This window comes from Lutjanus erythropterus, chromosome 13, assembly GCF_056507025.1.
Source record: "Lutjanus erythropterus isolate fLutEry1 chromosome 13, fLutEry1.hap2, whole genome shotgun sequence".
In the NCBI taxonomy this organism is placed as follows: Eukaryota; Metazoa; Chordata; class Actinopteri; order Lutjaniformes; family Lutjanidae; genus Lutjanus; species Lutjanus erythropterus.
Genome location: NC_139329.1, coordinates 7,751,341 through 7,766,500, shown reverse-complemented (window position 1 = coordinate 7,766,500; position 15,160 = coordinate 7,751,341). Strand labels below are relative to the sequence as shown.

At 39.0% G+C, this 15,160-nt stretch overlaps 1 protein-coding gene across 1 annotated transcript in view; it reads left to right on the top strand.

Moving 5' to 3' along the window:
• Positions 1 to 15,160, top strand: part of tead1a (TEA domain family member 1a) — a 63,281-nt gene that overhangs the window by 15,020 nt on the left and 33,101 nt on the right. Inside the window, exon 2 of the mRNA XM_084733778.1 lies at positions 12,300 to 12,814. Coding sequence (XP_084589904.1) covers positions 12,610 to 12,814 — 205 coding nt within the window. The 5' untranslated portion in view covers positions 12,300 to 12,609. The remainder of the gene's footprint in view (positions 1 to 12,299; positions 12,815 to 15,160) is intronic.

The window sequence follows — 15,160 nt, the reverse complement described above, 5'->3', positions numbered from 1 at the left end:
TAATGGATGGGTTTATTATAATAGCAACTGGCATCTTATTTATTACAGGAAAACAGCATAAATCACTCCCTAAGTTGTAATTAATATCCAAAATATTCATATAAAAATTATAAAAGAAAGTATATAAAGTGTTTCACAGTGGACATCACCATATGTCAGTTCGTTAGACAGCAACCCTAATATTTATGATTCATTTTTTAAATAGTAATCAGAACTAGTCAAATAAAAGCGTGGTATTTAAATGACATAGTTTAACAGCTGTTACAACATATTTAGTGACCAGTCACATAAACACCAGAATGTATCATCCATCTCATCATTGGTATGATTAGTCTTGTGTGTTGATCAGAATTGTGATTAAAGGTTTGGCTGAGCCACAGGAGATTTTCAGATTTCAAATTGGGATGTGGCATTCTTGCGTTTGGGAATGAATGATGTAGACTATATATTAGAGATCTTCCGATACAGTTTTTTTCCTTCCAGACACAAATTCTGATACCCCAAACTTTGCGTATCCACCGATTCTGAGTACCAATCCTATATCTATCTATTTATTTTTAGATTAACAAGGTGTAAACGGTGCTGGCACAGAAGTAAGGACTGCACTGCAGTCTTGAATGAGCATTTAGACCCTTTTCTTTCATAGCTTTGGTACTTTCAATTCTATTGAATGCAAGTATTGTATTGTATTGTATTATAAGTATCAAGACTTTTGAAATCGGATGGCTGCATAGATTTGTACACTTGTTGATACCTATACCAGTATTTAAGGCAGTGTTGGAGGCCAGTATTGATACTGGTACCAGTACCGAAATGTCCCTCCCAGCAATAGTGAGCAAAAACAACCACCGTTCTGAGTTCAGTACCCATGGCAATGGCATTTTGAAGATGAAAGCGGTGTCAAGCTTCTTGCTGATTATTTTTCTGTGCTCAGTATCTGACGCAGCTCTTTCTTTAAACATTCCTGATAAAATCTCATATTGTGCATCATGGTTGTTTGAGGCGTTAGAGATTCAGTCAAAATAAAACAGTCCACTTGGTGAGAAAGGTCACATGGTTGACGGGTGTGTAGCCTGGTGAGAAAACATCTCTTCCTTTTCTGCCTGTTGACTTCTGGCCTTGGAAACTCCTTACCGAGCAGCCTCTTTTGTCAGCGGATCATAAGTACTAACCACTACATACGAGCTTGAATCCACTGAGGATGCATTACTCGAGCCACTGCCTGGACGTGGTCAAGGACAGGTGTCCTCCTTTGACCTCATGTGTGCAAGTCACCCTTCTTGACCCCAGTGAAGAATGACGCGGCGTCTCAAGTGTAGCATGTGTCAGGCACAACGAATCTCCCAAACGCAGTTGGATACAGACAATTTGCAGACGCCAGACAAATTGTACAAAGTTTTGACGCAGATCCTCCTCTCTAAAATGTGAAACGTTTTTCTTTTAACATATTTACTTTTTAGCGTATTACCACAGATACAATCACATGTCAGAAAGCAAAAAAAATGATCACAAGTTGATTGTTCCAAACACATTTGAGATGTTATGTGTCAACTGTAATCCCTCACATGTAGACACATTTTGGATTGTTCTAAATTAGTCTTTTGAATCAACTCCAGGAAGTATTGACTAAGTTAATCTCCTGGTACTTTAGTTCTCCTGATGTTTGTCTTGGTAGCAATTTTTAAAGTTACCCTTTGGAGTTTTTGGCCAATAATAGCACAATAGTGCTACTGTTGATGTCATATAAAGATGGACGATGCATCTCCTTCTACTATACAAAAATGAAGCCAGAATATCCCGGAGCAGTCGGGATGCGTTGGCTTCACTTTTAGGGAGGTGTCATGTGGACTTGCACACAGTGGTATAATGCATAAAGAATTGTAGCAATGCACCGACAATGGCAGGGAAGAAGACTGCAAGCAAAGATGCATATATATATTCATGGATAGTTTATCAGTTTGATACACACAACTTTTGGTGAGAATATGTAAACACAACTTTGTTAATTTACAAAGAATTTATTAGAAAACAAAAACATTTTTTTTAAAGAGTGTGACTAAGATATATATTAAGCGAGGCATTTTACAGTGTAAAAATCAACTTGTCAGTGCTTTCTGTGATCCGGAGGTGGCAAAAGTACACACATTCTGTACTCAAGTAGAGTATGTAAAAAAAAAAAGAGGTACAAGTAGAAGTACAAATTCAACTTTTTTACTCAAGTAAAAGTGAAAGTGCAGGCTCTGAAATGTTTTGAAAGTATAAAAGTAAGAAGTAGCACTCACCTTTTCTCTGCGAACAGGTCTCACTCTTGTTTTCATCTTCTTACGTCTTTTACAGTGTTCTTATCGTGGTGTCTTGTATGTTGTTTTCATCATATTACATCTTGTATGTAATTTTTGTCTTGTTACTAGGGGTGTCCCGATCCAATATTGATATCAGATATCGGTCCGATATCAGCCAAAAAACGAGTATCGGATTTTATCTGACTGCATCTAAAATCTCAGATATAAGCGCTCCAATAAGCAGTCCATTTTCTGCTCCAGCACTTCTATCCATAGGTGACTCTGGTTGCTGACCATTGTTCTCTGTTTGAGTAACATCACTTGATCAAGCCTTTTCTAACATTCAACACTACAAAATAAGTAATAAAAGTATGTATGATTTGTGCTGATATTGTATCGTATCGATATCAGTATCGGCCAATACTCAAGGCTGCAATATCGGTATCGTATCGGAAGTGAAAAAGTTGTATCGGGACATCCCTATTTGTTACGTCTTGTACGTTGTCTTTATCTTTTGTCTTTTGACATTTTCATCCTGTTACATCTTTTACGTTGTTTTTGTTTTATGTCATTTTCATCTTGTTACGTCTTTTACATTGTTTTGCTTGTTATGTATGTCACAAGCATTTTTCATCTTGTGTTGTCTTTTATATCATTTTCGTCCTCTTGTCTGTCGTGTGTGATACGGTGATGTGTTACTGTAACATCCATGTAGGCTGAAAGAAGGTGTTACACAATGATGCAAAACAAAAAAAAAAACAATAATTCATCTCAAATGCATTAAACCTGAAGTTACAAACCTGTTTTGAAAATGCAGTGAGTAGAAAGTACAGATATTTGTGTTAACATGTAGGGAGTGAAAGTAAAAAGTTGTCAAAAAATTAAATACTCAAGTAGTTACCTGAAAAATTTACTTAAGTACAGTAATTAAGTATTTGTACTTAGTTAGGCCCCCTGTCTGCTTTAATCCAGTTAGCCAAGATATACACACATACTGATAAATCTTATGCAGTGTAGACCTGCTCTTTGTAAAACTGCCCTGTCATGTTTTGGTGCTACATAAATAAAATTGACTTGATTTGAGATTTGGATGTGAGATTGTGTGATAGCATGTTTGAGGAAACTGGACTCCCACATGATTAATCTCATTGATCATGAAACAGTAATGCTTTGAATCGGTCACGCAGCCGGAGAAATAGTTGTAAATATAAAAAAACATGCAACAGAGAAACTCACACACAAAAGGTTTTGTTCACCATAATATTATACAAAAAGCAGAAATTGATTTTATGTAGGTTAGATCTGTTCCCATAGTGACCAGTGAGGAGCTCAGGGACAGACCGGACATCATGAAATCATGCACTTAAATACATTCTGGCTGTTTGAATAACATGAGGTGCACTTGAATGGTCTTACCTTGCAAATGATGGGTCTGCTGTGGAGGCTGTTAAAGTGGCAAGATAAATGAAGCACCCCTGAATCTGTTCAGATATCAAATGTTTTAGTTGCGTGTGCACACAAGTAAAAAATGAGTCTTGTGCTTTCTAGTCCTTGATGCAATAAATAAATAAATAAATAAAATAAGCGTAAAAGAAGAAATATCACCTCAGATGGTGAATAATTCTATTTGGGCCGTAAGGGAGCATGGCAAAACATTGTAAAGTGGAACAATGTTTGCTTTGAGGATTATGAGAAAATCCTCTTGTATAAAACCTGTGTGTGTGTGTGTGTGTGTGTGTGTGTGTGTGTGTGTGTGTGTGTGTGTGTGTGTGTGTGTGTGTGTGTGTGTGTCTTTGAATGTGTGTGTGCACATGCTGGAAGCAGTTAAAACAGATGCCGTTGAGTGGTCCAATAGAAGCATGAGTGAAAGAAACTGACTAGCCTGTGATAACACTTTCAACTTGTATACCAACAAGACCCCCTGCTGACACACTCGCACACAGACACATCCAGGTCCCTCTGGTATACTGCAAACACTCACACATCGGTCGTGTTACATTACGTTACAACCTAACTGGCCCGCTTTTGAGGATATGGCGGCCGAGAGCCGTGCACATCGCATGCTCACAAACGCATACATGTAACTGGCGTGTGTTGGAAGCCAGCGAGTGCTGTAAGAAAGAAGTGGAAGAGGAAGAAAGGCGACACAGAGGGAGAGCATGAGTGTCCAAGGCAGCTGCAGGACTGTGGCTGCGTGCCCTGTGTGTGTTCTCCTGAGGGCTGGCACCGACACCATGAAGCCTGCTGTCCTGGCTGGAGTGGCCCAGGCCTGCCTGGTGACAGAGAGACACACAGAGAGGAGGGGCGCCCAGGGTGCAGAGGAGTCGCCCAGTCAGGGTTGATTGTTGTGTGACTAATGTCTCTCTCCAGCGTCCATCTGCTGCTGGGCCCCTCTCATGCTCACATCTCCCGAGCCTCACTGTGGCTCTTCTCTTCTCTTCTCTTCTCTTCTCTTCTCTTCTCTTGTACTACTCATCCCTGATTTTCCTCATATGAAGCTGCTATGAATTCACTAACATCCCAATGCACAATCACAGCAGTGACATTTCTGTTTACTTACTGCAGCTCTTAATAAATTAATGACAAAGTTTGTGTTCCTAAGTTCAGAGTTAGTACTGTGTTGATTTCATGTGACTGGTTGCACCATGAAAACACCTAATTTCTGCATTAAAATATCTAAAATGCTGGACATGTTATTAGAACTGCCCCTTGTAAACAATTATTCGAATGATTAATTTATCAATACATTTAATGATTATGTTTTTACTTTTTAACATAGCAGTTAATTTACCTAAAATAAATATCAAAAACTTGTGTATTATTCGATCATAATCGTGAAAAGACACATATTTGACTTAAGACAATGGTGGCATATTTTAAAGTTAGTCTAAAAAATCCACCCTGTTCAATGGACCAGTCATTACCAATCTTATGAATGCAATGGCCCAATTTGATATCTGAAAATTCCCAAACCTTTAATCACAACTCTGACCAACACACAAGACTAATCATACCAGTGTCGAGATACAAAATGTTCTGGTGTTGGTGACAAGTCATCAAATACAGTGTAACGCCTGTTAAACTAAGTCAGTTTTTTAATTAATCATAAATATTACTCAAAACTTATAAAGCTGGAACTTAAAAACTTTTTGGCTATTGTTTATGACCTCTCAAGGCTCACCTCCAGGGCCTTCAAGGCCCACGCGTTGGGAATCACTGTAATAGACTCATGTCAGAGGCCTGATCAGAAAAATACTGGACCTCAACTTAAAAAGGAGCCCTGATGCATGTTAATTTAATCACTGTGTCAACCCTCTCCCTGAACTGGACAATCAGTGTTTTTATGTAAGTATTTGACTTAAACCTTAACTGGCTGACATGAATTTATTTCATCACTGCAGTAATATGCAAATAATGTAACTGTCAAAGTATTTCTACATTAGTGTTAAACATGACAAACTTTAAGATCAGTTTTAGCCTTTCTCGTGTGGTTGTTAAAGTAAATAGAAAACCTATCTTAAATGACACATTCCACATGTTGAGGTATCCTATTTGGATGCTGACAGAAAGTAAAGAGGATGATGCTGCTGCCTCGCTGCTGCTGCTGCTGCTGGAGATTGTCAGATTGCTTGGTGCTTCCCTCCCAGCACTCCTGCAGAGCAGTTGTGCTGTGATAAATCATGTGCAGTTCGTGGACCTTAAAGAGAGCCTTACAGCTGCATCTCTGTCTGAAACACTCCCAAACTTAAGATGATCGCAGTAAGGCTCTGTGCAGCTTGTTCTTGAGGTGAAGCCATGCTTTGACCAAGCACAGCAGTTCATAACGATGCATCGACGCAAGTTATGCATCATCCAAGCAATCATGCAATCAGTGTTTTTCCATAATTGATGATGTTGATTACTTTGATGAATCACCCCAGTCCTACATTGCATTGTACCTTATTATAACTGTTTGCTAACAAGTTGGCCATATTAGTTATGAGGATAGGTTTTGTAGTTTTGCAGAACAAAAGGCAAACAGCTTTATAAATAGCCGCTGTCATATAATTTCCAAAAACGTCCCAGCTACAGTGAACACAACACTGACATATCATGACCTTTTAAGTAGCTGTTTACTCTTCCAACAGTTACCGTTCACTTGTGATCGTCTTTCTTTTCAACTGGTGAATGTAATTTCAAAATTCATCCTCTTTTAGCTCCGTTTTGGTCTCTACCAACTCTGAGGGAAATATCTGACTCTAAAGCTGCTAAAAGTTCACAAGCCAGTTGAAAGCTGAGTCTGTCTGTCGTTTGGTACTGCTGCTACCTGAGAAAGTAGGACTTGAACTGCTCCTAGGAGTTTCAGCTTGAAGATTTGTGCAGGTTGCAAGTTTGCTATGTTAAGTACACTATGTATGTTCTTTAAGCCCAGTAAATAAACAAAATAAGCTCACACACTGTCAAGAAATGACATATTCTTACACCTACTTTCCTTATTAAATGCAAAATGCAACCGCACACACCTTCTGAATCCAACTTTCTCTTTCTCCAAACTAAGACAAGCTTAATCATCTTGTTGAGTCATCGTAAAACACACTTTGTTCAATCTTTACAGAAAAACAAAACGAAACTCACCAAAACAGTCTTTCTGCCGTTCTAACAATCACCATTTCTGTTTGAAATAAGTCTTGAATTCACTGGCTCTGCAGGCTGTTCTCCTCCCACTTGATCTTCAGCTCAGTGGGTGTGTATTGTGCTGTTGAATTAGGGTCTGACCCTTATCAGAGACCCTGGCTCATTCTTGGAAGGCAGTCCATTACATTTGCAAAATAAAATGACAAAAATTGGCCCAAAGGTCGCCCCCCAAAAAAAACAACTGGTGATGAACTCAATCGGCAACCACTGGTTCGTCCAATCGTCCACCCTTAGTAGGTGTAAATATTAACTGACAATAGGCAATCAGTGATACAACTGGAAAATTTATCACAATAGTGAAGTTTCATACTGGTAGATCGATAATTACTGATCATGTTGATCGTGACTGATGGCATGTTATGTACTCCAAAATGTGAAAGGGGCGAAGGTGTTAAAATAAGTTTGTTGTATTATTATTGCCATACCAGCCAGCTGACTTGTGCGCTGTTGTCTCACATTGTCTGTTAAATGAATGGCTGTTTGTGTGACACCTGTGGCTTGTTACTTTATCAAAGGATAAAACCCTGAGCTTGATATTGAGAGACCGTTTATGACCTGAGGTGTAGTTGTTCTGTGCTTCATCGTTGTTTGCATTTAAGTGAAACTATTGAATATTTTATCAAACTTATTGCTATTGATGACACGTCTATTACAAACAGATATCATGATTGTTTAATCACTCAGGCCTAAGTGATAATATTTAGTCATGTATAGTCTCTATCTCTGACGTTATAACTAGCCTTTGCACTTTTGAACTTACAAAGAGGAACAGTTGATGCAACCGGCTGCAATTTATTTCAAAGTGATTGATCAGCTGCCTTGTGGAGAATCCAGACTGCCAGCTTACATACTCATTAATAACTAAACCATTTGTCAACATCACACATATCGGAGCAACGCTTGCTTAGCAGTGGGATTGACATTTGCATGTTTTTTTATGGTTATAGAAAGAGTGGTATGTATATTTCTGCAGACTGTACTGTATTGCAGTATGTGAATGCATGTATTATCAGAATCCAGGGTCAGTCTTCCCTTCAAACATTGCAGCGCTATTTAAAGTTCAGTTTTACTTTCTTTTATAAATTAATTGCAGCTATGCACACAATGACATCCGACACTGAAGTTTCGCAGACACTACTCGAGCTGAGCTCTGTGTTTGAAGGCCGTCACACCATGATGAAAATTTGAATGTTGTAGATACAATGGAGACTAAATGTGGCTGTGGGAATTCAAACCCATTCAGTCCAAACATAGGTGGTTCATTGACACTGCTTCAGCGCAGGCCCAGGTCAAATGCTTTGTGAAAAGTTATGAAGTAAAATGCAGAAATTTTCAGATCATGGGAAAAAGAAATCCTCTACATTTCTGTAGAAACCAGTTTTAAACCTAATGACTTAAGATCCGTACCTTTGTTCTGGGGTTTTTGAGAGAGAACCCTTAAATGATGACTTGAATGTGTAGGACTGTTAATGTGCTGAAAGTAGAAGTAATTTTTAGTGATTCACAGTACATAACTGAATCAAGACCCTCATGCACACACACTATTTGAATCTGCTTTTTCGGTAGCATGGTTCACAGAACCCAAATTCATGTAACAAACATGCTTGCAACAGATCCTTAAATCTACAACAATGACATCACCTTATAAAGTTAGCTTACATGTTAGTAAAGATACTGAAGTCATGTTTCTGTCCACCTGACGAGTCCAATACTCGCTCTCCTTTTGGGTCTGTTTTGGTCTCCACCAACTCCATTGGAAAATCTGCTTCTTTACCAACTAAATGCTCCACTGTGCTCACCAACAAGTTCCTAACTTTGTCTGATGTTTGGCCTTGGCTGGTTTGTGGACCACAAAAATCAAAACAATGAGCTAAAAGACACTAAAAGCATGTCAGATTCTCTTTATCACAATAGTATTGAAGCCCATCTAATGAGATGGTATCTCAAAATAATGACAAAAATTAGAGACTATATAGGGCTATAGTAGTCCACCAATAAAAAGAAAATATAATCTTGGTCATCTGAAATTCTACCCACTCTTCAACCAGTTGATTGGTCGACATGGAGAAAATAACTGCCTCTAGATTTACTAAATCAGCTACAGCACACTGAGTGCACTCCACCTGCTAGCCAAAATGGGTGCTAATCAAAGTCACACGGTGTTGCCAAACACATGAATTCCTGCATGCCATTTATTTTCCACACATAGCTCAGTGCTAACACAGCTCACACAGCCAAAAAGCAACATGAAAAAAAAAACAGTTACAAGCATCCAACCTACTACTCTCGTTGTTTATTTGGCTTCAAATAAGATTTAATGTTCACACAGTTTCTCTCGACTGTCCATCAATATTACAACATTAGTCCAACATTAGTCTTAGCCTGTGGCAGTAGCTGCATTAGTAACATACTAAAGCCAAATTCATTCCAAATGTTTTTAAAAATATCCCAAAGTTACCAAGGACTCAAGATTTAAAGTGCATAGCAAGTTCTTCCATGAGTCAGGAGCACAAAACCTAAAAGTTCAGAATTGACACAAGGAACATGAACCATGCACTCAGCTTTTCTGTCCTCTGAGGCTGGGGACTGATGTTGTGATTTGTGCTGGTACTTTGACATGTGTTAGTTTGGAGCCAGTAAATGTTCAGTTAAAGCCTGTAGCTCAAAATTTTTCCTCCATATTAAAGTAACACCAGCGACTGCCCGATCAATGAGAATTCGGTCGGACAACCAACCAATCGAGCAACTGACCAGAGGGTGTCAACCCTAATGCCAAGTCATTATTTTGAATTTGATTTTTAAATTGAAGTAGGTCTAGTATATTTTGCCATATCTTGGGAAAATGTTAATTGTTGGGAACATATTGTGTGTATGGACAGACATCAAATAATTGTTTTACACTGCAAGAGTGGTTTGAGAAGAGCCAGTGGAATCAACATGTATCTAAGAAGATGACAGCCTCTGTTACCTGTGAAGAAAGACAAGAGTTGCACATTCATAAACACTCAAACTTGGTGTAGAGAAAACAAATCTTGCCACTGGTGCTCAACCATACAGCCTGCTGGATGAATGAATCCTTGTTTGAATGGGAAAACTGCTGGGGGAGGGCAGGAGGGAAGAGGGGAAGAAAGCTTGGGTGGGAAGTTGGAGAGGAAACGGAAATGCGGGTGAATAGAATAAGCATGAGGAGAGAACCAGACGACAAACTCTAGTGAAACCAGCAGATCTCATTCATTACACATGGCTGGGAGTGTAAGCCAGCGGATGTTTTCTTGCAGCCGTGCAGTGCCCCCCCCCCCCATCTGCTAAAAAGCGTTGAGCTGGGCTCAAGTGTACGGACGGGGTAAAATGTGTCCAAAATGTTGCCTGCTGCTTTGCATGCTTCAGTTTCATGTGTGCACGTGCACACTGTCAAGTGTAATTGTGTTAAAATTAGCCAGGCACACACACACACTGACATACACTTCACACTACAGGCTTGTGCAGGCTGTGGCAAGGGACAGAGCATGGGAAGTGTGAACAGTAGAAGACCAGACAAAATGACATGTGTTCGCCCAAGGAGCTGGCACTGTAATTGTGTGTGTTTGCGTGTGTGTGTGTGTGTGTGTGTGTGTGTGTGTGTGTGTGCGTGTGCGTGTGTGTGTGTGCGTGCATATGTTGGTTGTGAGTGTGGTGTGTGCTGCGCCAACCCTGCTGTTTACCGTGGGGGATTTTAGAAGAATTGTAGGCAGCTGGCAAGCTCCTTCAGTTTCTTTTTTTATTCCTAAATCTGTTAGTATCTGTGTAGTGGTCTCTGTCTTTCTGCCTGTTTGTCTGTCTGTCTGTCTGTCTGTCTGTCTGTCTGTCTGTCTGTCAGTCATTCACTTGCTCCACTTATGTGCATGTGGATTTGATGTTGGACTACCACAACGGTTTAAGAAAATAGGCAATTTCCTTCATGAAAAGAAGCAATAATTTCCCTCTAGCAGCTGGGATGCAGGCCTACAATGTGTTGATCAGAAGTTAAAACTGCTCTAGAAAATATTTTCTTGGAAAAAATATGGACTTAATATCTGCGTGAATCAAAGAAGAATGGCTTGTTTCCATTATATTTGTCCTGTTTTCTAAAATGAAATTCTGGGTTGTGGTAGACATGTAAAATCCAAACTACCTCCTGAACAGAAAGTCAGCTGCACACTGTAAAGAGAAAGCTGGACGCACCAACATTAGATCTGTTCTTTAAGTAGACCTGACAACATATTGTACAAAAAGGTAATATTATTATGAAGCCATTTGTTGCTAAAATTCATTGCAACTTGCGCACCAAAGTATCACGTCAATTACTCTTGTTAAAAACGTAATAAAAAAAACACCTTAGCACATGACTTAATTTAAGCAATAATATGTAACATTTCCACATTAAATGTCTAAAAATCCTAGACATAATTCTATATTGGTTGCTGAGTTGTGTCGTTACATTATCCCAAATGTTTAAAAAAACATTTTCAAGGTAATAATGGGTTTCATGCTAGCCATTGCTAGCCAGTGGTTATTTGCTAGAATATGATAAGTCTGCATCAGAGACTGAGGAAGTTAGATATTCATTGACAGTGATCGTTGTTTAATATATAAACATTTCCCATGATCCCACACTGCTTCACAATGTCATCAAACTGTCTGTTGTTCTTGTTTTAATGTGAGAGAGATGCCAAAGTGGCCGAATTAACATATTGTGTGTTTAAATTAAAAACATGTTAAGTGAGGCTAAGCAGTCATGCCTCACCTTGAAACAAAAAAGGGGCGCTGTCTAATTATTTAAAGGGAAAATTCACCACTTTTCATGTAGCTGTCCAGTCAGTGTTGATGTTAGATGTAGTCAGCTGAAGCAAGAAACTCCTCAGTGCTGCTCTGTTGACCAAGAAAGCGAGTTTTCCTGCTTGCAGAGCAATGCCAGGAGTTCCTACAGGTACCAGGATGCATTGCGATTAAGCTTCTGATGCCCACGCTGCTGTGTTTCACCACCCTTACCTATAGCTATCAAATTGATGGCCAAAGCATAGTTTTGGGTGACAAAAATTCTCATCCAGCACACGCCTTGGCTACCTAGAGGCAGTGACTAGAAATCCAAGCTGAAATAGTCATAACATAACACCAACTACTTTATTATGACATCACTGGATGCAGAAAAAACACTCAATTATACATCATGCAATTTATTGCTTCAATTGATTACAGCCATAAATGTTTGCACGTATGACATTGAGCTAATATAGGAGCCCCCAATGTAAAGTTGTTGCGCACACTTTAATCGCAACCAATACACTAATACATACCTTTTTTTCTTTGTTTTCTTTTCCATTTTAGGGTTCCTGCAGGCTGACATTGGATTTTGGACCAGCTTGCTGAGCTGCCTACACTCAAGCAGCCACTTTTAGTCTTATTGTTAATTTGTATTTGGGATTATTGGCAAATAGCATTGCCATAGCAGCAGCTAGCATTAGCATTCTGTTTCTAGTTGTCCACAGCTGGCCGTCCGCGCTGGGAGTTAATTATTGCCATTAGTATTAACGTTAGTTTCAGTTTGCCATTAGCTTTTTATCACGTCATCTAATTAGTGTCAAACCATTGACATTAGCTCTAAGTACACGTCGGCTAGTTAACGTTAGCTGCCAGTATGGAGCGCAGTAGCTGGAGTGGCAGTGAGAGTGCAGGGGAGGACATGGACAGACTGAGTGACTCAGGAGGAGATAAGACCATGGACGGGGACCCTGAGGGGGTCTGGAGCCCTGACATCGAGCAGAGCTTCCAGGAGGCCTTGGCCATCTACCCGCCCTGTGGAAGGAGGAAGATTATACTGTCAGATGAAGGAAAGATGTACGGTGAGTGATGGTGAAAAGTGCTGTGAGTCACTGAGGAAGAAAAGCTTTACTTCATAAAATGCCAGAAAACGACCAAGACAGCTTGTTGGTTTGTTCAAACAACAGAGCCAAAACCAAAAATATTCAGTTTAATCACAACAAACAGAGAAAGCAGCAAATTCTCACTAAAGAAGCTCAAATGATGATTAATTTTCTATAGATCCACTATATGGAGTCAAAGGAGTGCCAGAAAAAAGAATAAATCTGTAAAAAATGTGGAAATATAAAGAGAACAAAATATAAAAGCATAAATATAAGCATTTTCATTTTTTCAAATTTGTTTGTTTATTTACTAATTAATATAGTTTTAAAATGATTCACTTTTAAATTAATTTATTTTTATATGATGCCAAAACCAGGATTCATGTATGCAGGAACTGATTCTTAGCCTAGGCAGAAAAAAACAGTAGGGGAAATGAATAAAGAAAACTAAATAATTACATAAAATTATATTAAAAAATAAATAATAACATTTTAAAATATACATTTAATTAAGGGGTAATTTATATCTAGTACATAAGTAAATAGATTTAAAAATATATGAATATATGAATAAATATATACAGGAGTAAATAAACACATAAATGAAACTTCTTTTAAATATTATTTTATATTGTTTTTTGTATTTATATCTCAATTATTATCTCTCTATTTGTTTATTACTATCTATAAATCATAACATTTTCTTATTCTATTACAGATTTATTATTCTTTATGGCACTTCTGTGACTCCATACCAGGAACATTTTGAATGAAGTCATCACATGGTGGAGGACACTTGTTTGTGTATTTATACAGTGATGAGCCGTAGTGAAAGAGTGTGGATTGTCTTGATTGTTCAACATAGTGTGTTGTTGTGGCAGAAAGTGACATCTCCACACAGTGTTATAAACACATGGTATGATTGGCCGAGTTGTTGGGAGTGTTTGCTGTTGTGTGTCAGACTGTGAGAATGACTGGATAGAGGTGTGTGTGTGTGTGTGTGTGTGTGTGTGTGTGTGTGTGTGTGTGTGTGTGTGTGTGTGTGTTTGTTTGTGCGAGGGCCATCTCACAGGGCCCCGAGTGTCAGAGACACAGGAAAGAGAGATGATCTGTAAAAGAGAGGAAATAGAGGTGTGCTATAGGTGCGTTGTGTGTGTGTGTGTGAGAGAGAGAGAGAGAGAGAGAGAGAGAGAGAGAGAGAGAGAGAGAGAGAGAGAGAGAGAGAGAGAGAGAGAGAGAGAGAGGGTGAGCGTGACACTGAGAGAGAGTATATGTGTGTGTGTGTGTGTGTGTGTGTGTGTGTGTGTGTGTGTGTGTGTGTGTGTGTGTGTGTGTGTGAACTAATAGAGTGATGAACAGATGGTCCTCTGGCTGCCACCAGCTGCGTCTCCCTCCCTCTCTCTTTCACTCTGTTGTTTTACTCTCTGTCTGTATGCAGAGTGCACTCTAGTGATTTCTTTATGACACTACTTGAGTTTTAGGCTTCTGACCATTAGATTAAATCCCGCATATTGAATACTTTTTCCTCATGTATACTTGATAAAGTCTTGCATGAGAAACTTGATGACATTAAACACACATTATGTGGCCAAAAGTATGCAGACACCTGAAAATTTTAACCGCAGGTATTTGTTGAATATGAGGCCACGGCAGCATTAATCAGTCGCTCCAGGAAGTTGCAATGTTGCGATCGCAGCTATTAAGGCAAATTCATCCAAACCCTGCAAATTCTGCACGACCTTGCAACTTTGTCCACTCGCTGCATTTTTTATCTGCAAATTAGACCAGTTCCACTAATCACAGCAGTCCCCCATGCAAAACTTTCTCTTTTTTTTGCACTTTTATTTTTTAATTTTGTCTTGGGTACTGAAAAGAACACAAGGTTTGTGATTGTTATTGACATTTATAGATGCTGTATGCACTTTTATATTTTTATAATGTTGTGCTTGGTGTTTTGACTGAGCCGCAACAGGTCTGACCCTGACGCAGTCTGTGTTCCAGTTCACCACAATGGTGTTCACTTAGGTTGAGGTCAAGGCTCTGCACTGGCCAGTTCTCATGAAACAGCTCTTTAAAGTTTCATTTTTATGATAACAATGTGGACAAAAGCAGGGCTCCAATATTCAGCATCTGAAAAAAATATCAGCATCTAAAAAAATAACTATAGTGAGTATAATTGAGAGAGGCAGCTGCATCATGCTTTGTCTGTCTCGCTCAGTGTCCCGCCCACAGCATGATCTGATTGGTTACACATCAGCACATTGTAATAGCCTATAAACATTGACAGCTGAGTAAAGAGGAATGCAGGAAGACACCGACTTTCAA